Source organism: Ursus maritimus, unplaced genomic scaffold (genome assembly GCF_017311325.1).
Source record: "Ursus maritimus isolate PB19 unplaced genomic scaffold, ASM1731132v1 scaffold_19, whole genome shotgun sequence".
Classification (NCBI taxonomy): Eukaryota; Metazoa; Chordata; class Mammalia; order Carnivora; family Ursidae; genus Ursus; species Ursus maritimus.
In genome coordinates this window covers 33,749,274-33,774,323 of record NW_024424341.1, presented here as the reverse complement: position 1 = coordinate 33,774,323, position 25,050 = coordinate 33,749,274, and the positions used below count along the sequence as shown (strand labels likewise).

Here is a 25,050-nt window from a genome sequence, read left to right as displayed (position 1 = left end):
TTATGCTACGTGAAAGAAGTCAGTCACAAAAAACCCATTCCTTGTGTGATTCAATTTACATGAAATGTCCAGAACAGGCAAATCCACAGAGATAGAAAACAGATTTGTCACTGTCTAAAATTGGGGGCTGGGGGCGCAGAAGGAGGAGAGAGTGCTAATGGAGACAGGGTTTCTTTTGGGGGTGATGAAAATGTTCTAAAATTAGTGGTGATTGTTACACAGCACTGAATATAAGCCTGGGTGGCTTAGTCAGTTAAGCATCCAACTCTTGATTTCGGCTCAGCTCATGATCTCAGGGTCGTGAGATTGAGCCCCGCGTTGGGCTCTGTGCTGAGGGTAGAGTCTGCTGGAGAGTCTCTCTCCCTCTTCCCCTCCCCTGTTCTTTCTAAATAAATAAATAAAATCTTAAAAAAATAGAAGAAGAAGAAGGACTATCAATCCTTGATTGTCCTTGAAGAGGTCACTAGAAATTTCTCTTTCGTTAATGCCAATTCCATTTCTTACATGAGTACAGATAAATTGGGGTTCTGGCTGAAACTTGCCTTTTCTGCCCAGCTTCTACCCCACAGTTCAAGTTTTCTAAATTTGCCAACTCCTCCCCTGATTCCAGGCCTCAGCACTGGAATCGCCCATTTCCCCTAGTTCCCTGCTGCCATCCTTCCCATATGAGCCGTCCCTGGTTTTCAAGGCAGCATTGCGTGTCCCCTGGGGTGTTCCCTTTTCTTATCGCCATTCCACTGAATGGTGTCGGTCTGTTTCCCTTGTGCTTTGAGGTGCTCTGAGGTGCTAGTTGTGCTCACCATTAAATGCCAACACAGTCTTGGTTATCACTGAATGGGTGAATGCGTGAGTGAAGTGAATATATACCTGGAAAAGAGCAAGTGTCTGCACGGAGTGGGAAGATATGAAGGAGGTGGAATAGGGAAGAAGAGGAAGGGAGGATTTGGATGAAAGTTATATTACCATGTACCCCCTATTCTTTCTGTGACCTCCAGCCACTTTGACCATGTGAGCTTCTTGGATTCTGTAGTGGCTTCTCAGTTTCCTCTGAATCAAACCTAAACCCTAGGCCTTTCAAAGAACACCCAAAACCTTGTTTTTCTACTCTTTGGCTCAGAAATACCAAGTTGGGAATCTAGCCAAAGAAAATTGCAATAATAACCACTTGAATACAGAGCGGGGGAAGGGGTGAGCTCTAGAAACAAACGTGTGCACAAACTTACTGATCTGGCATTATTTATAATAGTCAAGAATTGGAAACAACCTAAACGTCCAGCAGTAGGATAGTGTACATCATGCCATGTCCCAAAGATGAAGTAACGTGCTCCCATTAGAAGAATTTAGTACTTTGAGAAAATACCTGTAGTATATGTTCGGTGAAAGAAGCAGGTTATAAACTGATGGGTAGGTTACAAACCAATTGCTACTATATACGCTGTGCACAAAAATATTTTAAATACTGAAGAAAAACCACACTGGAATGATTTCAGGGGTTTTCTCTTGATAGTGGGACTATGGGTGTCTTTCTCATTTCTTTTTTTAATGTAACCAGGTGCTCTACGATGAACATATATGATTTTTATAATCAGACACACACAAAAATTCACCTAATTCTCTCTCACTCTTTCAACTGCTCTTTCTTGGGGAAGTCACCCTCCACCTGCTTTGTTCAGTCAACCCACGTCCTTCCCCAAATCCTTTTCACGAGCTACACTATCAGCCTGAAAGGACCAGAACTTTGCCAGGTGCTCCCTCCAAACACTCAAGCAGCTCCTGAAGGCACACTCTTCCAGGAGGCCTTTCCTGGTCACAAAGAGGAAAGAAGGCTGGCTCATCCCCACCCTGCCCAACATGGTGCTTCCACATCTCTCTGTTTGCCTTGTCCAAGAAAATCCCCAGCCTCTTTGCTGGTGGTTGACCTCAGCCGACCCTGTGTGCGTGTGTGTGTGCCTGTGTGTCTGCACCTGGCTGGGCGAAACACCTAGAAGGAAGTTGAGCTGTAGAGGCCACAGGTCTCAGCCCTGTTGATGAGGAAGCTAGTAATGACTCTTCTGTCTGCATGTCCCGATTTGCCGCAGGAAAGACTTCCCTTGGCCATTTAAATACCACCCAAACAGTCTTTAAACAACTTAAGAAGTGATCAAAGGTGTTTGTACTTAACCTGGACCAGCAACCTTCTTAATGGAGTCAGCCCGACGCTCCGTAACTTTGGTTGGGAGGAAGTGAGTGTGAACCGGTAATGCGGATGTAGCTTGAAAGCACTTAGACGGTCGTGAGTTGATTTGTCCAAGTTTACATCCAGCTTATTCTTGAACTGGAATCAAATTAGAAAAACCTTTGAAGGAAAAAGTTAGTGGGTCAGCGAACATTTGAGGGCTTACCGAGTACCTGACACATCTCGGGGCACTTGTGAAATGCTGTGGCTTTATCAAAGCAATAAACAAATCTGAGTGATTGATTGTTCCTGTAGAACTTCCTGGTCACGTGTTACACCCACATGAAGCACAACAAGGAAGGCTCGGAGGGGAATACGCACTGTCCTGTGGTGCCTTCAAGAAAGGCACATGCGTCTTAGCTCCTGTGGCCTTTTGAGCTAATTACTCTGGCCTGTGCATAATGAAACACGATGGTGTTAAGATTCAAGATAAATCGGGTATCCTGTCATCGACCTTTGGTGTTTTTGAAACTGAGAAAAAAAGATTTGGTGTGCCAGCCTTCCTCATCAGTCTGGTATCTCACCTGTCATCTTAAACAAGGTAAACAAACCACAGACATATTTTTCTTCCCCACAGAACTGCACCCTTTTTCGTGAGTAGGTCTGGATACTGTTTGGCAATTGGAATTGAGGAGAATGGGGGTGGGGGAAGCATTTCTTAATTCCACCCTCTTCTCAAATATCTGAAGTAGAGTAATGAGTAGGTGTCACATTTGTCGCCTCTTTTCCACTCCTGCTCTCTGAATGCAGATCTCAGTCACATTTTTCTTAGGCCACCATAGCTGGTATTTCCTCCCAGTTGATCTCATGAAGGCCGGAGGTGCTGGGATCCCCAAAGGAAGCAGAGATGGTCTTCATTCTGCCATTCCCAGGGGCCATGTTTTTGTTTAATGTGATCTAGAAGCCAAGGGTGAAGTGGAAATGCTGGAGTGGAAAGAGAGAGAGGAGGGATCAGGGATGGCAGAGAGAGGAACCTGCATGGGGAGTCTTGGGTGCTGTCATTGGATTTCCTGTGAATTGTCTTCCTCATTGTCCCAGGAGATCATTTGGAAAATATCCATTTCTTGTTGGTACACTATCGAATAACAACCTGTTTGATGAAGGAATTCACTCTTGCATTCACTCAACAAATATTTATTGAGAGTCTGTCATGCAGCAGATAGTGTTCTACATGCCGAGGATACAGTAGTGAACAAAAACCTACCCAACACAGAACAACATGGATAAATCTCCAAGCAATTCTGCTAGGAAAAGTCAATCCTCAAAGGCGAATACTGGCGATTCCACTTATGTAACAGTTTTGGAATGAGAGAATTTTAGAAATGGTGCTTGCCAGGGTCTAGGGAAGTGGGGGGTCATGGAGAGAGAAAGTTGGTATAGGGGTAAAAAGGCAGCACACAAATCCTTGTGTTGATGAGCCATTCATTCACCATCCGTGGTGGTGGATACAGGAATTTACACACGTGATAAAATTGCATAGAGCTAAACACATATAGCAATGAGTGCCAGTAAAACAGGGGAGATCTGAAAAAGATCTGTGGATTGAATCAATGTCAAGATCCTTCTGGTTGCAACACTACACTATAATGTTACTATTGGTAAAACCTGGTAAAGTCCATGCAGGATCTCTTTTGTATTATTTCTTAGAACTGTATATGAATCTACAATTATTCCAATAAAAATGTCCAAAAAAACCACCCCCCAAACAAAACCCAACTCCCAGACCTGATGGAGCCTACATTTGAGTGGGAGCTAAGTATGGCTTTATGGCGGCCAGAGGGCAAAAGCCAAGACCATTCTTGAGAGGTCTGCTCCCTCTGGGGTACTCCATGCAGTGTCACCAGAGATTCCTTCCTGTCCTCGAGACATGTCTTTGAATCCCTACTGGTGACCAAATGAAATCCAGACTCAGGGCAGGAGGCAGGTGCAGAATAAGGGTGGGCTCCCAGTTCCCCCAACCCTATGACAAGGATATGTTGGAATTATCCAGACTGCCTTTGGGTCTCTAAACCAGGCACCCACTAGACTACAAAGGTGAGACTCAACTGTCCCATGGGGCTCCCAGTGCTCACATGGGACCCTTCTTGGCTTGTTCCCAGCTTCCACCATCCCCACCACCAACCTCCTTTCACCTCTGCACAAACACCTGGCCCATCTGGCAGCACATTCAGCTTGGGGAACCTACTTTCCTGTACAGACACTGGCATGGCTCACTGCCCTAGTTCTCAGCATTAGACAAGAACTCTTCATGCCAGCCCTGGCCTGGGCCTCAATCCTGGATTCTGGCTCCCTGGCCATAGCTAGTTGGGTCAGCATCCACCCTCTCAACCCCCTCCTGCAAAGGGGGATACCCACACCAATCTGCTGTCCCACTGGTTGTCCAGTGGGGCATCTAGCAGGCTACAAACTGTCCAGCTCCTCTATTAATTATTGTCTCAGAAGAACTTTAGAGGAAAGGAGCCATGCAAAAATTAAATAAGGTTGGAACAGACTTTAAAGTTTTTATTATTTTGTATTATGCCATGTCTTGCGTGGAATGACCACAAAGCTATATGTCTTCCTGGCCACCTAATTTACTAACAGGGCATGGTGGAGAAAGCTAGAACTACTAGATGCACAAGCTAGTCTACTGGAAAGGGGGAGAGAAGGGGCAGCAGGAAGGAGCAGCGATAAATATTTACTTGTCTCTTCTCTGAGATGTCAGTGGTTGTTCATTCTAAGAAGGATGATTATGTGACTTAATACAATTTCTGGTCACTGTCATTGTAATAAAGGAAAAGGGCTTTCTTAGAAGTGCTTGAGCTAATCAATAAATATTTGATCCAGTTTCAAACGAGGTTTTTATGGCCAAAATAAGTTGAAAGAAAAGACACTGGCAAGCACTATTTCCATACCTTTGTCTCAAAGCAACCACAGAAAGAGTAAGTGCAAAACAAAATGCAGGACCTCCCCTTCACCCAGAGAGGGAGCAAGCCTGGAGTCCTGTGGGAGCCTGCCAGGGGAGCAGTTCTTCCCAGGGCCCATGGCCCAGGCCCCAGCCCAGTCAGGTCTGCGGGGCCTCGCAGCAGTCTGGAGCCCCGTCCGGCTCTTCCTGGGAAGGGGCCTGCTTCCTCGCGTCCCAGTCTGTGTCCGGGATGAATAACCCATGGAGATCCAGGTGCATCTCTACATCAATGGATGCACGAGCCAATTCTGTAAAACTCTTGGCATCCAGAATAAGCAGAAAAGGCAGCTTTTGGGGATCAGTAGAGACGATGGCTGATAAGACAATCCCTTTGGGGAAACAAAAAGAGACACTTTGTAGAAGTGCAGACTTGAACTTCCTCCCACTGCAGGGATAAGTTTCTCAGCTCTATCTCCCTGTCCTCTTTGAAGTAAGTATGGAATCAAAACAAAAGGAACGTGAACTTGAGATTCTGTGGGAACAGAAGGGAAAGGTCAGGGAAGTAAGAATCAGAAGACCTGGTTCCAGCCCTGCTGGGGATAGTCCCTTTACCTCTCCGAAACTTAGTCTGTTCATCTGCAGAGTAAGGAGAATCCTCCCTGCCCCCACAGGGTTGCTCAGAGAATCTCTTGCATGGTGAATAATGAAAGCATTTTGTAAAGTATTGCATGCATTGGAAAATGGCTATTTGCCTACAATTTAGAAAGTCTGATTATAGAGAATCAGTTTTGATGCTGCATTTAGGCTAATATATGGCACTTAGCTAAACTCAGGCTAGCTGCACTCAATGACATTTGAATGAGCCCAATCCACTTTATGCACATGCAGTGCACTAGCAGCCTCGGCCTTTCCCTCTGTAAAATGGACATATTCTAAGTACTCATTCTCAAGGGATAAAGGATTAAACGAAATAATGCCCCTAAACTTCCAGCAACTACTCATGATTCCTCCCAAGGCCTCCTGGGTCTCAGGGTGGTTGAACGTAGTTGAAGTCAGACTGGCTTGGATTAAAATCCTAACTCTGTAGGCACTGGGTGTGTGGCCTTAGGTAAATTGCATCCCTCCCTCAGCCTCTCCTTTGGTGAAATTAAGACATTGCTTCTCCCTGCCCACAAGAGAATTGTGGGGGAAGCCCTGGACCGGCCCAGTGGGAGGCCAGCTTCAGCAGAAGGTGCTACCAACAATCCCCCACCTCAGAGATGACAGTAACATGGGGTCCCCGCCTAGTGTGCCATGCCATGGGGGATCAGTAGGAAGACACAGCCCAGGCAGAAAACCACTCCTCCTCACCTAAGAGAAGCAGCTGGCAGCTCAGTGGGACAGCCCCACCATGGTTCTGGTTGCCCTCCTTAGCATCCCCAGGAGTGTGGGCAGGGATTTCTGGGGCAAAGGCAGAATCAAGGAAGGAATAGCCCATTTGGTAATATGGAAATCTAGAAAAGAGAGGTGGGCCACAAATACACATTTACAGGTGCTCCGTGCAGAAGATACATGCTTTGAGATGCTTAAGAATTCTGTCCCAGTCATTACAATGAATTTTAAAGTGGAAAGGGAGTGGGCTTTTGTGTAGTAAACAATTTAATGCCCCCCAAAGGGAGGTCTGACCTTTGCTCCTGGGAGGTGACCTCTAAGCCCTTGTAATGTCCTGCCTCATAAGACTTTCTTTGTTTACCCGGGGCCAGCCTGATGACCTATCCTAGCAAAGTGATTTAGATGTCAGCTTGACCTCCAGAGGGGCTGAAGGCTAAAGGTCAACCACAGAGCTAACCAAACATGTCTACATTAACAAGCCCTTGAAAACTCTGACACAAAGGCTTGGGTGAGCTTCCCTGGTTGGTGACATTCCATGGATATTGTTGGAGGAGTTGGGGTGGGCTGTGACCTCCAGGGACAACCAGATACTCCATGAATGGAATTCTCCTGATTTCTGTCCCACGAGCATCTTTTCTTTTGATCTGCATCTTTTCACTATGATAAACTGTAACCAGGAATAGAACAGTTTTCAGTGTTCTGTGAGTCCTTCTATCAAAACCGAGGGTGGTCTTGGGGACCCCTCAACTTGCAGTTGGTGTGAGAAGTAAGGGTGTTTTGAGGGACTCCTTCACCTCACAGCTTTGGACTCAGACAGACCTGGGTTTCAAAACCTGGTTCCACCAGCTCTCTGATGTGGGGGTTGTAGAGGGAGGGTTGCTGCCCCCAAACGCTGTCTCTGTTTGAGGGGTGATCACAAGCAGAGTGCAGCAAGCGGGCTCCCCTTCCTGGAGTCCTACCGTCATCCTCGTCCTTGGCATCCGGTGTGGGTACAAACAGGGGTTCTGCTGGCCAGCAATGCTCTTGTCCCCATTTTAAGGATGACTTTGTGAGAACATCGTATTTCAGTATCTGTACATTCAAAGAGGAGAGACATGGGAGTGACCTGTTGGACAGCATGCTCATTCCCTGGGAACAGGTGACATCAATGTGCATAGACAGAGGGGATCAAGGCCCTCCAGCAGAAACTCCAAATGACATCTACCTGGGGTCAGTATAACAGCAGAAATGAAAGCAGCTAGCTTCCTCCTCCATCTTTAAGCAAAGGTCCTCCTGCCACTCCATAGTTGACACTAGATACTGAATTTTTAAAAATAAAAATCCTGACTGAGCCATCCAGGCACCCCAGGATGATTCAGACTTTTAAGGATGACTTCTTGACTTTAAATATCATAAGAAACACTCGTTAAAAAGATTTTTCACATATTCTTTTATAAAATGTTTTGAATCATATGGAATAAAAATGGTTGTTCAAAAAAAATCCTAAATTTATCTGGTATTTGGCGCTACACTGCAATTTTTGTATGTGTTAAGTAAATGAATGTATTCCATGCAAACATTTAAAGTGTAACACGATCCTTTTGTTATTTTAAAAGTGCAAATCCTTGGATTTCTCTTAATCCCTAATAGACCTGTTTCCCCTTAGGCTGTGGGATTAGTGGGGAGTGTGTGTGCGTGTGTGAACCTTAATTTTTTTGCTTTGTACATTTCTGCACTGCTTGCATTTTTTAGAAAAGCTATTCCATTTATTATTAAAAATGAAGATATTAAAGACAAGTGATGTCTGTACACTTAGCATAGTCCCTGAGATACAGTAAGTGTTCAACAAATAATAACAAGTAACAATAACCAAATGCTCCAAGTTTCAGCCCTCTGCTTGAAAGGGTGAGTTCCTTGAGGGCAGGGACTGGGATCTCCCTGTTCACTTCCTTATCCTCACTGCCGCCATGCTGTAGCACATGGTTGGTGCTCAATAAACACGTACTGAATAAAGAAATCAGTGGATGACCTACAGCTGTGATCTCTTTGCTGCACTTCAGTCCATCAGATAGGGCTGCCTCTCTTGGACGGCCCGTCATTGCTTCCATTGTATTCTGTCCCAAACGGACTTCACACTAGGGTCTGCCCTCTGCCCCAAAGGGACCTCCCTTTTCTGATCAAGGTCACCCAGTCTGAGAACCTAGGGGCCAGCTTTGCAGGCAGACACAGTCATTACAGGGAACGCCAGCCCAAGTCACTAGGGATCCGTACCTTGGTTGGGATGGGACTCCACTGAACTTCAGCAGCAAAGACATAGCGGTATCGCTTCCCGTTGTGAGCATAATTGATCCGGGGCAGCTCTAAACCTGGAAAGAATGACACAGTCAATGAAGCCCCCATCACCGAGGGCTGGGAGCATCCACCCTTCATGCCAGGCTGGGCATCCTGTCCACAAAAACAGCTCCCAACCCAGGATCCTTGAACTTGCTTTAGGCCCTGGATTAGATCAAGGTTGGTAACAGGGCAGGGGGAGGGAACCTCTGATAATTACCCTGGCTCTATTAGAAGGTTCAGGAACAAGGAAAGATAGACCTAGTTTTTTAAGTATAAGCATCTTTAATTATCCAAGATAGAAATCAAAAAGAATTGCATGATTAAAATCAGAGGTAGGCTACTGCAATTTTTTTAAAGGTCTTTAAAAAAAAAAAGTACTCGTGTGCATGCACGTGTGTGGGGGTGTGGAAAAAACTTCCGAAGCCATGGAGAGTGGTGTCCATGGGGAATAGTTAAATAAATCTGGCAAATTCAGATAATAACCTAAGTCAAACTAATGTTCATGAAGAATTTTAATAATTCTTTTAATAATAATTTTGCAAACTCATCTGATGTCAAGGATAAAAAGATGAGACTGTTGGGGTGAGGTCTGGGAAGCTCTAGAAGAGGGCCTGACATATGCCAAGCAACCCAGACATGACAGAAAAACCATGGGTATTTCCAAAGGGTTGCCATGGGTGAAGGGATTATGAGGGCTCTGTCTATTGCCATACTTTTCAGCATTGCCCAAGATTGCCACAATAAGCAAGAATTCTCTTTTCGTATACAAAAAAGACCATAACGTGGGTTCCTGTCCGTGCACTGCTCCTCTGTGTCAGAAGGAGGTGCAGAGAGGCCGCAGGGGAATTCACGAAAGCCTGCCCCTTCCCTAAGCATCTGCAAAGAGGATGCATCTTACCTTCATAAAGCAACTCTGGCTGGCAGTAGACTTGGTCATCTTTTTCCTTTAGGGCTCTTGCTGTTGTAGATGCCAGTTCGATTAAATTTGAGCCCACTTCCGCATTCTGAAAGAATCAGTTTTCAAAAAAAAAAAAAAAATAATTGAAAACTGTTATCCAGAGCAAACACTTGCTTTACTGTGTATGTTAAAAAAAAAAAAAAAGTGCTTTAGTGAATGTCATCTTATTGTGACCTCATGTGAACCACAGGAAGCAGCTATCATATTGTTGGTATTTTTATTCTTTTTCTCTGAGACCATGATGCTGGTGGGTAGTAGGGTCCCTGAACTCCTGGCTCTTTTCTCCCACTCTGGGCTACCTTATCTTCCACAGGTGAAATTAATGTACTGGTAGGTTCTCACTTTTTAAATATTGGTTGATTCACCTGTATAAAAGGCTGCATCAGTCATTAAAGGGATGTTTATGAAGAGTTCATAATAACATGGGAAATGCTTATAGAATACTGAGAAAAGCAGTAAATTGCATACGCAGTCTGAGCTCAATCAGCTTAAAAAGAACTTACACTGAAAAGAGCCTGGGGGGAATATACCAATTATTAACAAGAGAGCAGGTGGTGAGATTATGGGGACTTTCTTTTTCTACACTTATCTGTATTTCCAGGATTTTCTCCTATGAAAATGTACCACTGCTGAAAGGAAAACAAACAGGCAGTAAGAATTGCTTGGGAGTGAAGGATCTATGGAGGGCATTCCTTGGTCTCAACTTATAATCAGACTTTGTTTAGTGCCTTACCATCATCATGGTAACGCTGGAGAGGGATTTAAAACAATTGATTAAATATTTATTGGGCTTCTATTACTCCGTTTCCCTACATATCAGCTATGGGGCCTTGAGCAAGTGACTTAGTATCTCTGGAGAGTTCTGTGTCCCCATCTGTATAATAAGGTACAGTAGATGCATCATGCCAAGAGTATACGCATCTCCAAATTATTGTGCAGATTAAATAATCCATACAAATGGTTTACAAGAGGGTCTGGTTAACAGTCAGTGCCAAATAAATGTTAGCTGCAGTTGATAACGTTGTTGTTTTAAAGATTATTTATTTATTTATTTGAGAGAGAGCGAGCTCAAGCAGGGAGAACAGCAGAGGGAGAGGGAGAAGCAGGCTCCCCGCTGAGCAGGGAGCCTGATGTGGGGCTCCATCTCAGGACCCTGGGATCATGACCTGAGCTGAAGGCAGACGTTTAACCAACTGAGCCACCCAGGCACCCTGATTTGTTTGTTCGTTTGTTTAAGATTTCTTTATTTTAGGGAGAGAGAGAGAGCATGCACATGCAAGTGGGGGGGGCAGAGGGAGATGGAGAAAGAATCTGAAGCAGACTTGACGCTGAACACCCAATGAAGGGCCAGTCTTACAACCCAGAGATCAGGACCTGAGCCGAAACCAAGAGTCAGATGCTTAACCGAATGAGCCACCCAGGCTCCCCTACATAGTTGTTTTTATTATTATTATTATTATTATTATTATTAATACTGGTGGTGAGTACAGGTTAGGCAATGAAGGAGAAAAAATAAGACCGAGTCTCTGCCTTCATGGAGTTTAGGCCGAGAATTATTGTTATGGCTGACTTCTTCTCATTTAAACTTTTCTCTACTTTCCAAATTTTCCAAAATGGGATTTTATAATCAAAAGAATATTTGAATGATAGCAGCTTTTTGCTGGGAAGAGGGGCAAATTTGCTACATCCTAGCAGCTGAACTGCAGGGGCCTTTGAGATTTGTTAAGTTCAATCCCTCAATTGACAGAAGAGGAAGCGAGGCCCAGAGAAGGAAAGTGACTTGCCCAAGGCCACACAGAGGAAAGGAGAGTCTGGGCCCGTTGCAATGCAATTCTTCTGCTCAGAAGGAAGAGCACTGTAGGCAGAGGGCAAAGCAGGTGCAAAGGCCCTGAGGCTGGCCCATTCCCATCCTGTAGGTCTCTGCTCAAATATCCCCTTCCTTAACACTTCCATCTGCAATGTCACCAAGGCATTTATCCTGAGCTGTAATTATCTCCTGTATGGAGCTGCTTCCTTCTTTTATGTTGTCTTCCCCTTGAAGACGGGACCAGATTTTGTTCAGTGCATGGCACATAGCTCCCAGGAAGTAACTGCTGAATGAATGAATGAATGCATGACTCAATAAGCTTTCCTTCCACTGTCAAGGTGCAAAACATGTGCTGTACAGGGTGGCTGTAGGAATTAAATGAGATGAAATGCATGGAAAAAGTCGCCCGGCACCCAGCACATCGCTGGCGTCTTATAAACAGAAGCTCTGAATGCCTCCACCTCCACAGCACGACAAACCAGCGGAGGCTTTTCCTGGTGTCTTGCTAAGTCACCTGACAGCAACAGGCCTGTTGTGCATGCCCGGGGCTTGCGTCGCAGGGAGTCCATCTGCAGAGACGTCTTCTAATTCCAGCCTGAAACTGGTCAGACTGGTTGAGGGATAAACTGACTTTTTCCATGCAACAGTAATGAACATGACTCAGCTGCTTTTGGTGGCCAGTGTGCTCAGCTTTGAGGAGAAAGGGCTTTCCAGCTCAATGTCAACAAAATCCTGCAGGTTTGCTTTGAAATCCCTCAACTCAAGGGAACTTTCGGGAGAAGCAGCCATCTCGGTAATTCCCCAAAACACTGACTTTGGGTTCAGAAACCCTGTGTGTGAAATTGGACTCTATGGGCTTCTATGTGAGCTGAGCAGCCTCTCCCCACCCTCAGCCCCCATGCCTCCCTGAGCCTGTTTCCTGGTTTGTAAAATATGGGGGCAATTCATAACTTTTTGACAGGTGGTGACCGTAAGTGGGGTTGCTTTGAATGGTGTCTAAAGACTATGGTTACAATTAAATAATGGTTATAAAAACACCTGGTCCAGGGCCAGGCACATCAGTTAGTAACTCGGAGCCAGACAGATATGCATTCATATCCCAACACAAACCCCACAGATGTTCCTACAATGTTGGGCAAGTTACTTTCTCATCTGTAGTCATGGGAACAATAAGCAACACAGAGGGGTGTCCTACTGATTAGGTGAGAAGCATGCAAAGCATTTAAGAGTTCCTAAAATTTGCAGGACCCAGGACAAGAGTGGAGATCCACCAACCCTATGTCTAAATACACTGAGCAAATTGTTAAGTGAGATTCCATTCTCTCCCCCTACCTTGATACAGAGACCTTCATAATGTGGAACTGCACTGTCCGATATGGTAACCACTGACCACATGTGGTTATTTACATTCAACTTAAAATTAAGTACAATTAAACATCCAGTTCCTCAGCTGCACTGGCCACGGTTCAGTGGCCCACGTGGCTAGTGGCTACTGCATTAGACAGACAATGTTTCATCATTGCAGTGGATTCTTTTGCACAGTGCTGGTCTGGAAGGATGTGTGAATTTGGAATTCTAGGACTCCTTGAAGTTCTGAGCCAGAATAGGGAGGCAGAATGAGGGCCAGCCCCTGGACCCAGGTTCTTTGTTTCCTGCCCCCTTTTCTTCCCACTGCACAGATCCCCCAGCCAGCACGACCAAGCCAACAGACAACACCGGCCACCTTGTGGGTCTGAGGCCAGTACACCAGTGGCGCAGCCTGCTTTTAGAAGAGAGAGGCAGGTGCTAGAAGCAGTCTTGGGGCTCCTTGGTCAGAGAATTCAGGGATCCCAGGTAGCTGGTTCATGGTTGCAGCAGGGGAGGGCACCTCTCTGGGTGGGCACAGCCCTTTGGCCCTATGAACTCCTCACTCTGGGAGGAAGGGACACTACCAGAGAAAGGCTGGATCAGCAACCCCCCCCCCATATGCCGAGGCCAGAGCAGGGGCCCTTTCTGCTGGGGTCTAAGAGGAAAAAAGGCATCTAACACAGGGCCTGGCACATAATGAGCTCTTGGTAAATGGCAGTTTCTTTTATTATTGGATCTTTGTTTTTGCACTTGGGGCCAAGACAAAAACCAGATCTACTGAGCCAGGAGTTGAAACCACCCATTGTAAGTCCACAATGCTTCCTCCCATGATGGCCCCTTACGCATGGATAGCTGTTGGAAGGGAAGGCAAGTACTTATGAACCCACCTGGAGGCAGCGCACTGAGCCCTGCAGGACGAGGGCAGGGCGGCTGCCCAAACTGTCTGTACACGTCCACATCCCTCCCAGCCCAGCCCCGCCTTAGACAAATCTGTGCCACCCTACATAAACAGGCCAAGGGTGCCAAGGGGCCCCACCTTCCTTTGACCCCAGCTGGCCCAAACACAAGAGAATCTGGGGCAGCTGGGAGGTCCCATACTTCACTATTGACCATTCTATACAGAAAGCACTTTCCACTTGGGAAATGTTCCAAATGCTAAAGAGAGACTCTGTCCCTTTGGAGACTCCCTCTTCACATTTCTCACCCATTTGTCTTTCATTCATTGATTTAGAGTAGTCAGGAGCTTAATGAGAACCCTCTTGAGTGCCAGGCCCTGTGATGGATGCAGGGGATAAACAGCTGACAAGACCAAGGGCTCTGGCCCTCTCAAAGCTTTCCCAGGGCAGGTGACTGGACAAGCTCATTTACCTGAGACAAATGTTCAGCAAGGAGCTGCAGGGGCCATCAGAGCATACAAACTCCTCTAAAGGGAGTGATGATCCTGACACCTGAAGGCCGAGCTGGAATTTGTTAGACTGGCTGCAAATTAGAAGCCCCTGCAGCCTGAGACCATGCTCTGCCCTTCTCCACCCCCAGGCCCCAGCCCAGGTGTGGTCTCAAAGCCCCCAGTCCAACCTGCAGCCAAGACTGGAGCAGACGCCTGATGGGAAGAGGACAGGGTTGCAAACAGAGGACAGTGACATGCAAAGGCCCCAGATGGATGGGTGCCAGAGAAAAGGTGGTGTCTCCCATGGTCTGTCCTTTTAGCCTTTGGATAGGACGGAATTAGAGCTGCCAGATCTGGACATGTCCGCATGTCCATCTGCTCAACTTTTTGATTTCAATATGCAAGCAGGGCAACTTGAAAGTGAAGCAAGAAGATGTTTTAAGGGACAATAAATAGCAATTAAAAAGCATGGCCAGAGCTACACTTCCCAGGGCTCACACTTGTTAGTTTCAAAGCAGTAGTTGGCTCACATGGCAGCTTTTCAAAATATACATGCTGAACTTCTTAGCCTGGTTCCAAGGAAGCAAATCATTTTTCAAGCATGATAAAAGGTTATAAAATCCCTTGGTGTGTGGGCAGTGGGAGGGAGCCTTTCCTTTCTCTGTTCCATCCCGGTGCCGAGGTCGGTGTGAGGCAGGGCCGGGCCTCAAGATTTGCCACCTGTGTGCTCCATGACACCCCCCACTGTTTCCTGGAACCAGGAGACCAAGCATGGCACTGCGGTATGGCCCACGTGATGATTTTGTGGAAGGCGGCTGTTCATTCAATAGCCCCGAACCACGTGGGGAGAAGGTTCATTCCTTTTTCTCTTCCTGTCTTTCTGACTGGGTCAGAGAGTCTCAGTGAGGTGCCACTATGTCTTTAACACCTCATGCTTTTAGAACTTTCTTTGTAACAAATAGATTAAGTCTTGGCAAGCAACAGTATCTGGCTAGAGCTTCAGATCTCTGCTTTTTTTTCCACTGCTTTGTGTTTATGCTTGTCTTCTACTTGCAGCAAGCAGTGCTAGCTTTCCTTTGGCCAGTGATAGGTTTCCTTGCAAGAGTGAGTTGATTAAACAAAACACAACTTTGTGAATATTAAATCAAGGTGATAGGAGATAATAGTGAAAATCGTGACAGAGATACACCAATGACTACAGATGGGGAAATGCCGGAAGGATGGGAAAGAACCCCAACTCTGGAGCCAGACAAACCTGGGTGCACAGGCAGGCCCCTGCTGACTGGGTGAGAGCACGCCTGTGCTCTTGCATTGAGGAGCCCAGCAGGGAGGGTGTGAGAAGGCTCTCTGGGCCTTCTGTAGGAGTGTCCTCCATTTCCCAGGCCTGCAGAGCCCCGAGAGGGGCCAGGGTGACCTGTCTGGGCTCTTTCCAGGACTTAGGCCTGCTGGGGAGAGCTGTAGAGTTGTACCTTTACCAGCTACAAGTATGGATTGAGAGATAGACTGCTGCAGGTGCTAATCATGGCTCTGCCCCTGGGGACTGTGTGACCTTGGGCATATTCCTTAACTTCTCTGAGCCTCAGTTTCTTCATCCGTAAAATGAGGCTAATATGAGAACCTCTCCTATAGGTTGTTTTGATCACTGAGACAAGGAAAATAAAATGCTTAGCAAAGTACCTGGCACATAGAGTGCATTTAGTAAATAGGAGCCATCAAAATTGAATTGAATTGAATTTGCTTTCCTTTAAATTAATTAAGTCATGAAGTCAGTGAGTTCTGGAGCCAGGAATCTCTGTAGCCTCCAAAACCAAGCCCAGAGCTTTGGTAGCATCACCCTAATTGAGGATAATGTCTGGCCTAGTGGTCATTTTTAAAGCAAGAAGGGGACTAATCAACAGGAGGGTATTAAGTAAGTGAACAGTGATGAATCCCGGCCTGGAACTGTCACGCAAATATTTAAAATGATGTTGTCGAAGAATATTGAATGTCACAGAGAGATGTTTAGACGTACACATAAGTGGGAAAAAAGCAGTGCACAACACAGTATGTGCATATTCCACCATGAAAAGGAAGGAAGGGCTGGTGCGCGCTGTGCAGAGACGGATCTCAGAAACACAGTGGCGGGAGGGCAGCTGCCACGGGAGACCGCCTGGCGCATGTGTGATGTGTCTAGAACAGGCAGATCCTCAGAGACGGGAGGTGGATTAGTGCTCAACTGGAGCTGGGGATGGAGGCGTGGGGGGAGGTTGGTGGAAGGGCTCGAGGTTTCTTCCCAGGCTAATAAATCCAGCTGGCGGCACAACTCTGTGAAGTTACTAAAAGCAGCTGAATGGTACACTTTAAATGTATGGTATGTGAAATGATCTCTCAATAAAGCTATTAAAAATTCTCCATGATTTCCTTCTCTAAAATTAAGCAATGCATAAAATATATACAAAATATACACATATATATGTATATAAGTTTTAGAGAAGTTCTACACAGAATTTTTAACAGCTTTATTGAGATATGTATCAATGGGCATGTGTATTATATATACATACACACGGATACATCAACATGTGTACCAATATGTCTGTTTGTCTGTCTACTGAGAGGGACAGAGAGAGATGTGGGAGGCAATACAAATAAATCCATAATAGTGGCACCTGGGTGGCTCAGTCGGTTAAGCATCTGCTATGGGTTCAGGTCATGATCCCTGGTTCCTGGGATGAAGCCCCGCATGGGGCTCTCTGCTCAATGGGAGAGTCTGCTTCTCCCCTTCCCTATGCCCCAACCCCCGCTCTTGCTCTCTCTCTCTCTTGCTCACTCACTCTCTCTCAAATAAATAAGTAAAATCTTAAAAAAAAAAAAAAAAAGGAAAACAAATATATCCATAATAGGTTCATAGGTTCATGGGTTTTTCCGTTTTGTTTTGTTTTGTTTTTTACCTAATCTATATTTTCTTAGGTTTCTACAATGAATATGCACCACTTTTGGAAAAACAATGAAAAAATGTTTTGTCTTTAAGAACACCTCACTTTGGATTTCAGTGTCAATCAAATGAGTGCCAAAGTCACTCCCCACTAGGACTCACCACTCCCCAGGAATGAAATGGGTCCCCTTCCAAGCCGTTACCTTGTCCACATTGAGGGGCACGGCAAACCTCCTGAGGGTGGGGATGGAGGTGAGCCTGGAGTTCTCCTCAAAGTCCTGGTTCAGGTTGGCCAAGTAGAAGAGCTGGTAAAGGCTGCTGTCCTCATAGGTGATGACGTCAAACAGAAGGCAGCCATCTTCCTCGTAGGCGTTGACGTGATGAAAGACCACCATGGCGTCTGTGTAAAACTTGGTGGGCAAAGGCTTCTTGGTCCTCTGATCGATGATGTGAATATAAGTCTGAAAGCAGAGGTGCAACCAGGGGTCAGCTTTCCCTCTGCCATCCCGGCATGATGACAGTGCGTGCAGGACAAGACCCAGCCCTGCCCTCCACTAGCTTATGACCCTGGAGCATCCCCTCCCCCAGAGCTCCTGGCTGTTGCCAGTCCCTGATCACCTCCTTCAGATGGAGCAGAGGGAGGCTTTGTTGCTGGGGCTTCTGCATCACCAGGAGGACAGAGTCTGGGGGAAGCCCCTGAGGGTATACCATCCCTCCCCACGCTTCACTTGACTGTGACTCTAGGTGGGCCGTGATGAGCTAGCTCCCTGGCAATGGCCATGTTGGAGAGAACTGGCCAGTCCTCTGGCCCTCCTTGGGCTCTATCCATAGCCGGAGCCCCTAAGACCCTAAAACCACACCAGCCTTTCTGGGTCCCCTCTCCCGACCGTCCACCTGTTGCCTGGTTTGCCAGAATGCAGTTGTCACGGCAACCTCCCTTATCCTGGGGGCTGCAGTGTGGAGTGACCTGTTCTAGTTAAGGGGCCCACATGGGTATCTGCACACACCTCTGGGTGTCACAAGGCAGTATCACTCTGGGTGGTAATTAGCCATATCTGCAACCCCAGTTGCCTAATCCAAAGTATGTGTGGGGGTTCTTTCTTTTGGCAGCTCTGGCCTAACCACCCTCCCTCTGAAAGGCAGGGAGGGACTACTCCAGGCTGTTCTTTGGCCACCTCCTCCCAGCTCATGTGCCTCTTTTTCTCCTTCCCCAGAATCCAGCTTTGAACGTTAAGTGGGAGTACAGAGGAGGAAGGCTTTGACAACGGGGGGGGGTGAATATAGAATTATTTTAGCTCTTTTCTTCTCCATGACCCCAGTCCCTGGGTTGGGCACAGGAACTTCTCAGGAAGCTCTCTTCTAAAAGCATTCCAAAGCCCTTCCCAGGGCTTTCTGCCTGCTTGCTTAGTCTTCTCACTGGATTCTCTGAGGGCCAAGGGATGTCCAGGGGCTGAAGAGCAAACCCGACTACAGCTGGCTTCCCTGCTGGCCCTCTTGCCCCAGCACTCATTCCACAAATATATAGAGAGGGTCTAGGACACATCAGACACTTTTTCAGGAATACTTTTCCAGGAAAGACCGAATAAAACCAAGCCCCTGCTTTCATGGAGCTTATAGTCTCGTGGGGGAGAGGCCAGCAGTCAATGATCAAATAATGTGCCAAGGATAATGAGCACTACTGAGAAAAATGAAGCTGGTAGGGGATGAAGAAGCCTGGGGCGGGGTCTGTTACAGATTGGTTTATCACAAAAGGCCTCAGGGAGCTGAGATCTGGATTAACTGAGGGAGGAAGCCTTCTGGGAAAGAATATTCCAGGTGGAAGGGACAGAAAACGCAAAGGCCCTGAGGCAGAAACATGTTAGGCTGGTTTGAGATACAGGAGGACCAAAAGGAGACTGAGTGAGCAGGGACCCAGTGGTTGGGATGTGGGTCTGTGAGGATTTGCAGACTGGTCAGTGAAGCCTTTGGATCTCATTCTGAGGAAGATGAGAAATCACTAGAATGTTCTGAGCAGAGGAGGGACCTCACTGTCCTCCCTGAGAAAAAAAGGCAGGTCTTAAAGCCACATAGTGGTGGTTTCCTCTGGAGAGGTGGCGGGTGGCGGCCAAGGGGAAGGACAAGGGACTTGACACGTTACTTTCTCTCCTTGTACATTGTTTGAATAAAGAACACTAAGAATTACTTGATATTTATCACAAGTAAAAATTTACTCATTTCAATAGGAAGTAATACATACACACATATCCATGCACATACATATGTGCGCACACACACACACACACACACACACACCCGTATACACAGGCATGCACATACACAAGCAGGCACACACACGTATCTACACATCCACACTTGGAGCACTCAGGTGTGCCCGAAGATGTTTGGCTGTACCATCTATCTGGTAGAACGCTCTATCATTATGATATCTAAATCACCTACGGCACCCCTTCCTTGACATTACCCGGTGGCTGCCGGGATGCTGGAAGGGTCTTGTCCGTGGATGGTGGAAGCTGCAAGGAGCCCAGACATGGGTCAGGACTGAGGAGTAGCCCTTGGCTGCAGAGCTGGTGTGGACTGCCTGGCAGATGAGAGCCGGCTTGCCTGAGGTCACATGCTCCTCTGACAGGGACCATCTGCTCTACTGACTCATTGACTTGGGGCCCTAGCCCCCTTTGCTCCCACCTGAGACCACTCTGCAGGACCATTCAGCTTCAGAACTCTCTGGAAGCTTGGCTGATGCTTCCAGGGAGACTGCATGGTAGCTCACACCCTCCCTCCCTAGGAAACCTCCTGCATGCCAACTTCCACCTCAGTCTACTTCCCAGGATACCTCACATGGGCCAGCCCAGGCGGCTGGGGGTCCCAGCCAGGCCTTACCTTGTCCTCCTTGTGGAAAGCCAGGCAGGAGGCCCAGTTCACTCCCCGGATGTACGCGGTTGACATTTTGAGGATATCCAGCTTGAAAGGCTGCTCGAGGAAAACGATGTAGTTCTCGGTGACTCCGAAACTGTGGTAATAGCTCGGGGAGAGGAGGGAGCGGGAGGTGATGGAGCAGAACACCTCCGTGTGCTTCAAGGGGTTCTTCCCCTTCTTGTCCTCTAGAGAAAGGCAAGCCTCAGGAGCAGCACAGAACCTGGCCTCCCCCAGACAACACCACCACCACCTGCAGCTGAGCCTTTCAAGCTGACCTGCTTGCTGAGAAGAACCTTTGAATGAGAGCTGACGAGTGAACCAATGAAGGAACTGCTGCCCGGCTGACGCAGGGGCTCTGGGTATTCCCACTTAGTGCCCCCTGCCCTGCGACCCCTGGGCTACAATCTGAAAACACGGAGCCCCGGAGCCAGGCCTCTGGGCCAGGGGTCTGCACGACAGCCTGGGGGCTCGACCCAGCCTCCACCTGCTTTTGCATCAAGGTTTCTTTGGAACACAGCCACGCTCCCTCCTTCATGTGGGGTCCGTGGCTGCTCCTGCTCTCAAGCTGCAACGGCTTTGCTAAGGACTTGCAGCAGAGACCACAGGTCTGCAAAGCCTCATCTGTTTATTCTTGGGCCCTTTCCAGAAAAAGCTTGTCAGCCCCTGCTCTGGAACAACACCTCTTCACACACACGGATCACTGGGGATCATAACCAAAGTGTGGAGTCTGACTCAGTATGTGGGGCTGGGGCCTGAGATTCTGCATTTCTGTCAAGCACCCAGGGGATGGGCTGGGTTCCCAGGCTTCAACTTTGATATTTTGCTGAGGACCATCATTTGAGATGTATCTCCCAGGGTTTCCATGAATTTCTCTTCGTGCTGACCATTCTAACGCACCTGGGGGTGAGACTAAGCACCCACTGTGTTAAGGGGCTATTATACATCTTGTGAGAATGGAAGTAGACTGTATGATCCCCATTTTACAGATGGAAAACTGAGGCGTGATGGAATATGGTCTATCATTATGGCCAAAGGCACAAGGTTAAGCCAAGAAGACACAGCCCTCTCAGCCTGGCCACCGCCTCTGTTATTAGGGATAATAACACTCACAGAGTGGAGAGAGAGAACAGAATGAAATCATGAAGTAGTCCAAGTAGCTCGCCCTGCGTCCAGACAGCAAAGGTGCGCAGTACATGTTCGTGCTCTTATTCCTCTGTCAGGATGAGTCACCACTGGCCAAAAGGCCTCCCCACCCAGGCCTGGGGCTGGTTTATAATGAGTTATCTGCAAGCGTCCCCACCTTTCTTGTGGCCACCTGTGCACATCATAAACAGCTGGGTGGTGGGAGGGATGCTGTGGGGTTGTGGGGTGGTTCTTTTCTTCACAAAACAAATGGAGCACAAAGCAAACTGAAATGGAAAGCACCCTGGCCTAGGAGGCAGGACACAGGCGTGAATCCCAGGGAAGCCACCAGCATGCAGCAGGGGCTCAGTGGGGAGCTGCTGACATGATGTTGGAGGCTCCTGTGAGCTCTGTGACCATGGGCCTGTCACCTGATCCCCCTGGGCCTCATCCTCCTCCTTTGTACTGTGAGGTGGCAAATTCAAATGCCTAGACCATCCCCAGGTCTAACATTCTAGGAGTCTAGCTGGACCCTTTATTCCTTTATTGGCTTAATTCATGGGAGTGTCATTTAACAAGAATACTCATTGTGCCTTCTTTTTTTTTTTTTTAAAGGTTTCTTACCATAATTCTTTTTTTTTTTTTAAAGATTTTATTTATTTATTTGACAGAGATAGAGACAGCCAGCGAGAGAGGGAACACAAGCAGGGGGAGTGGGAGAGGAAGAAGCAGGCTCATAGCAGAGGAGCCTGATGTGGGGCTCGATCCCGTAACGCTGGGATCACGCCCTGAGCCGAAGGCAGACGCTTAACCGCTGTGCCACCCAGGCACCCCTCTCATTGTGCCTTCTGACCTTAGGGGCTCACATATGCCAGTAGAGCCTAGTAATAAGCTCAGGAGACTCTACGGACTATGAGGGAGAGGACCAGCAGGGATCACAGAGGGAAGCCAGTTTTCCTAAACTGGCAGGTCAAGCCAAGCACCCTCTTGGTTCTGCCCTGTCTCCTGAGCCCTGTGCAACCAGCGTCAGAGGCCTGGTCTCCTGGATGTGGTTCCCAGGAGGGTCCTGGAAAAACAAGGGTCAGGAGCCTCCTCCCCTCAGGAACATAAAATCACAATTGGCCCAGGCTTTGCTCCAGGTTCTTGGCCTTAAATGGAGAAGGTTCAGAAGGCCCAGAGAAATGAGTGGGGGGTCTGAACGGCTGAAGATCTGAAGCAGGGCTGAGCTCCCATAACAACACTAGGAATCTGGCTTCAGGGGATGGGATGAAAGTGGGCAGTACAGCTTTGGCATGCAAAGTTATGTTCGAAAACTAAAAAAAGAAAATGGAAGGATGGATGGAAGGAACGATGTTTGATGGGCAAGTGGATGGACAGACGGATGGTTGGACGGATGATGGATGGACAGGTGGATGGATGGATGATGGATAGTTGGATGGGTGATGAATGGACAGACAGATGGATGGATAGGTAGATGGTGGATGAATAATGGATAAATTAATGAATCAATGAATTGGAGCCTAAAGAAAAGCAGGTTAGAATAGTAAAGTAATAGGAATTCATTCTTTCAAAATGAAGCCCACTAACATCTCTTTTCCCCTGAAGGAGAAAAGTGTGTTCATGGTCATCTGAATCACCCATGAGGGAAAGTGTCAGATTGAGTCTTGTGTCATCAATAAAAATCAGAACTCTTTGGAGGTAGCCACCCTTGGCATCTGTCCTTCGTTATATCCCCAAATTAACCTACCTGGTACAGTGGCAGGTATCTTAAAGATCACATATTTTGTCTTCCCCTTGTCCATGATGGATGTGCCCATATTAAGAACATTTCCAGCTGCATCATAATGAGGATGTGCTGTTGCCAGATTTACAGCCACATATTTGCGATAATCAACCTGCAAAATGACAGCCACCTGGTTTTAAAAATGGGGGAGGGTGAAACTTGGTGAAAAGCAGCTGCTTCTAAGTTCAGAGAGGTGATGGCTACTTTTGCATATTTCCTGATGTGAAAATAAGGCAGACTTCAGCTTTAAAGAGGATGTCTACCCGTGTGATCTGATATAACCGCATGGGCGGCCTCCTACAGCATAGAGGTCGCAGGGGAGTCAGTTGAGCTGCGTGTGTTTTCTGTGGTGGCTGTTGCAAGCCTGCCCCCTGGCCCTACTGGGTGTCCTCAGCATGGCAGCAGAATGCCTCGCCACAGAGCAATGACCTGCGCAGAGAGGCAGACTTAGCGCTCATCTAAACTGCTGCTTTGCGTCTTTCTGGTTACGTCATTTAAATTCTCCCCTTTTGCATGCCACAGAGGCATAAATCTCCAGGCCTCTCTCGTAGAATTATTCTGGGAACAAAGAGTTACAAAAACACTTGGTCAAAGCGAAACTTGACTAACAAGCTCAGTAATGACCCCCCACTCCTAACAGGGCACAGCCACAGAATAATGCATGGTTGGGGAACCAGCTGTCCTCCTCTCCTCCCCCAGAATAGCATGACCTCCAGCCAAAAGTCAGGCAAGGCTTCATTCTCTCCTAGTATTGCCTCTCTGAGGCTTTGTGGGAAGCATACATCAGTTGGACCTATGCCGCCCAGCTTAAAAGGTGCTGCACATAATTTTGCAACTAAGAAAAGCATTCCCTTTAACAGGTCGTTAACATGTATTGAGAAGAGGTTGAGGCTTTGAATAGTCAGCTGGAGAAAAAAATAAGTGGGTCTATTGATTTTCATGAAAATGTTGACTTGATTCTGCCCAGGAAAGGTACCTGCTTGGGCATTTATTTTTGTCCCCCTGTTCTCTGCCGAAGGCCTCCCTCTTCAGGGCAATACAACATAGGGCTGCTCCAGTCCAGGCAATCCAGTACAGTCATTCATTCAAATTGCCATTAAGCTCCCATTTGGTGCCAAGACAGTGGACACTGTTAGGGGTTGAATTGTGTCTTCCAAAAAGATATGTTGAAGTCCTAACCCTTGGTACGTATTTTTGGAAACAGGCCTTTGTAGATGTAATCAAGTTAAAATGAGGTCATTCTGGATGGAGGTGGGCCCTAATCCAATGATTTGTATCTCTAGAAGAGATTGGGGTGATGCATCTATAAGCCAAGGAACACCGAGGATTCCTGGCAGCCACCAGAGGCTGGAAGAGGCAAGCCAGCATCTTTCCCTGGAGCCTTCAGAGAGAGCATGGCTCTGAGGACACCCCGATTTCAGATTTCCAGCCTCCAGAAGTGTGAGAGAGTAAATCTCTGTTGTTCTAACCTGCCTACTTTTTGGTACTTTGTTTCGGTAGCCCTAAGAACAAACACAGACACAGAGATGAAATGACACAGTCTCCAGGGAAGCTTAGAATCTAGTGCTAAGTGCTGTGCTGGGGAAGCTCAGGATCCAATGGCATTAGAGGAGAGGCTGCCCCCATGAGTTCCTGCAGCCCAATGGCCCAACCCAGGGGGTCCCTCTCACGAGCCAGGAACTGATGCTGGTTGTAGTAGATTCACTGGTACCTTCTCCAGGGTTTCCAGAGTCTGTGGGTTGATTTTCCTCATGTAATTGGTCTCTGTGGTCGCATAGAAGTCTTCTCCACACTTCATGATGTTAATCAGGCAGTTGTCTGTGAAATCGGGGATGGTATGGGACAAGTAGGAGAAAGCTCTGTGGAGGAAAGCAGGTCAAGAGCAAATTAATGGTTGTGTCTACCCAGATGGAAAGTTCTGCTCAAGATGGCTTTAGTTTTCCTATTACTTAAAATGCTCTACTTCAATTAAGGGGAGAAAAAGTTCCAAGTCCCAAAGGATCATTTGAGGAATCTGGAGGACTTGGAGATCAAGT

The 25,050-nt window shown here is 47.2% G+C and overlaps 1 protein-coding gene across 3 annotated transcripts in view; it reads right to left on the bottom strand.

The window, feature by feature from the left end:
- BCO1 (beta-carotene oxygenase 1) overlaps window positions 1-25,050 on the bottom strand; it is a 60,068-nt gene that overhangs the window by 11,705 nt on the left and 23,313 nt on the right. The window contains exons 3-10 of one of the 3 annotated variants that reach the window (XR_568352.2): window positions 24,726-24,873; window positions 22,979-23,126; window positions 20,074-20,294; window positions 17,400-17,657; window positions 9,682-9,787; window positions 8,721-8,815; window positions 7,430-7,541; window positions 2,162-2,335 (exon numbers count right to left, since the gene is read on the bottom strand). Coding sequence is in view for 2 of the 3 variants with exons in the window: in XM_040633644.1 (XP_040489578.1) it covers window positions 5,259-5,488; window positions 7,430-7,541; window positions 8,721-8,815; window positions 9,682-9,787; window positions 17,400-17,657; window positions 20,074-20,294; window positions 22,979-23,126; window positions 24,726-24,873 (1,318 nt within the window). In the remaining variant the exon portion in view is untranslated. Of the gene's footprint in view, window positions 1-2,161; window positions 2,336-3,333; window positions 5,489-6,383; window positions 6,593-7,429; window positions 7,542-8,720; window positions 8,816-9,681; window positions 9,788-17,399; window positions 17,658-20,073; window positions 20,295-22,978; window positions 23,127-24,725; window positions 24,874-25,050 lie in introns of those variants that run through there. The other 2 variants (XM_040633644.1, XM_008689741.2) reach the window with 2 other exon arrangements.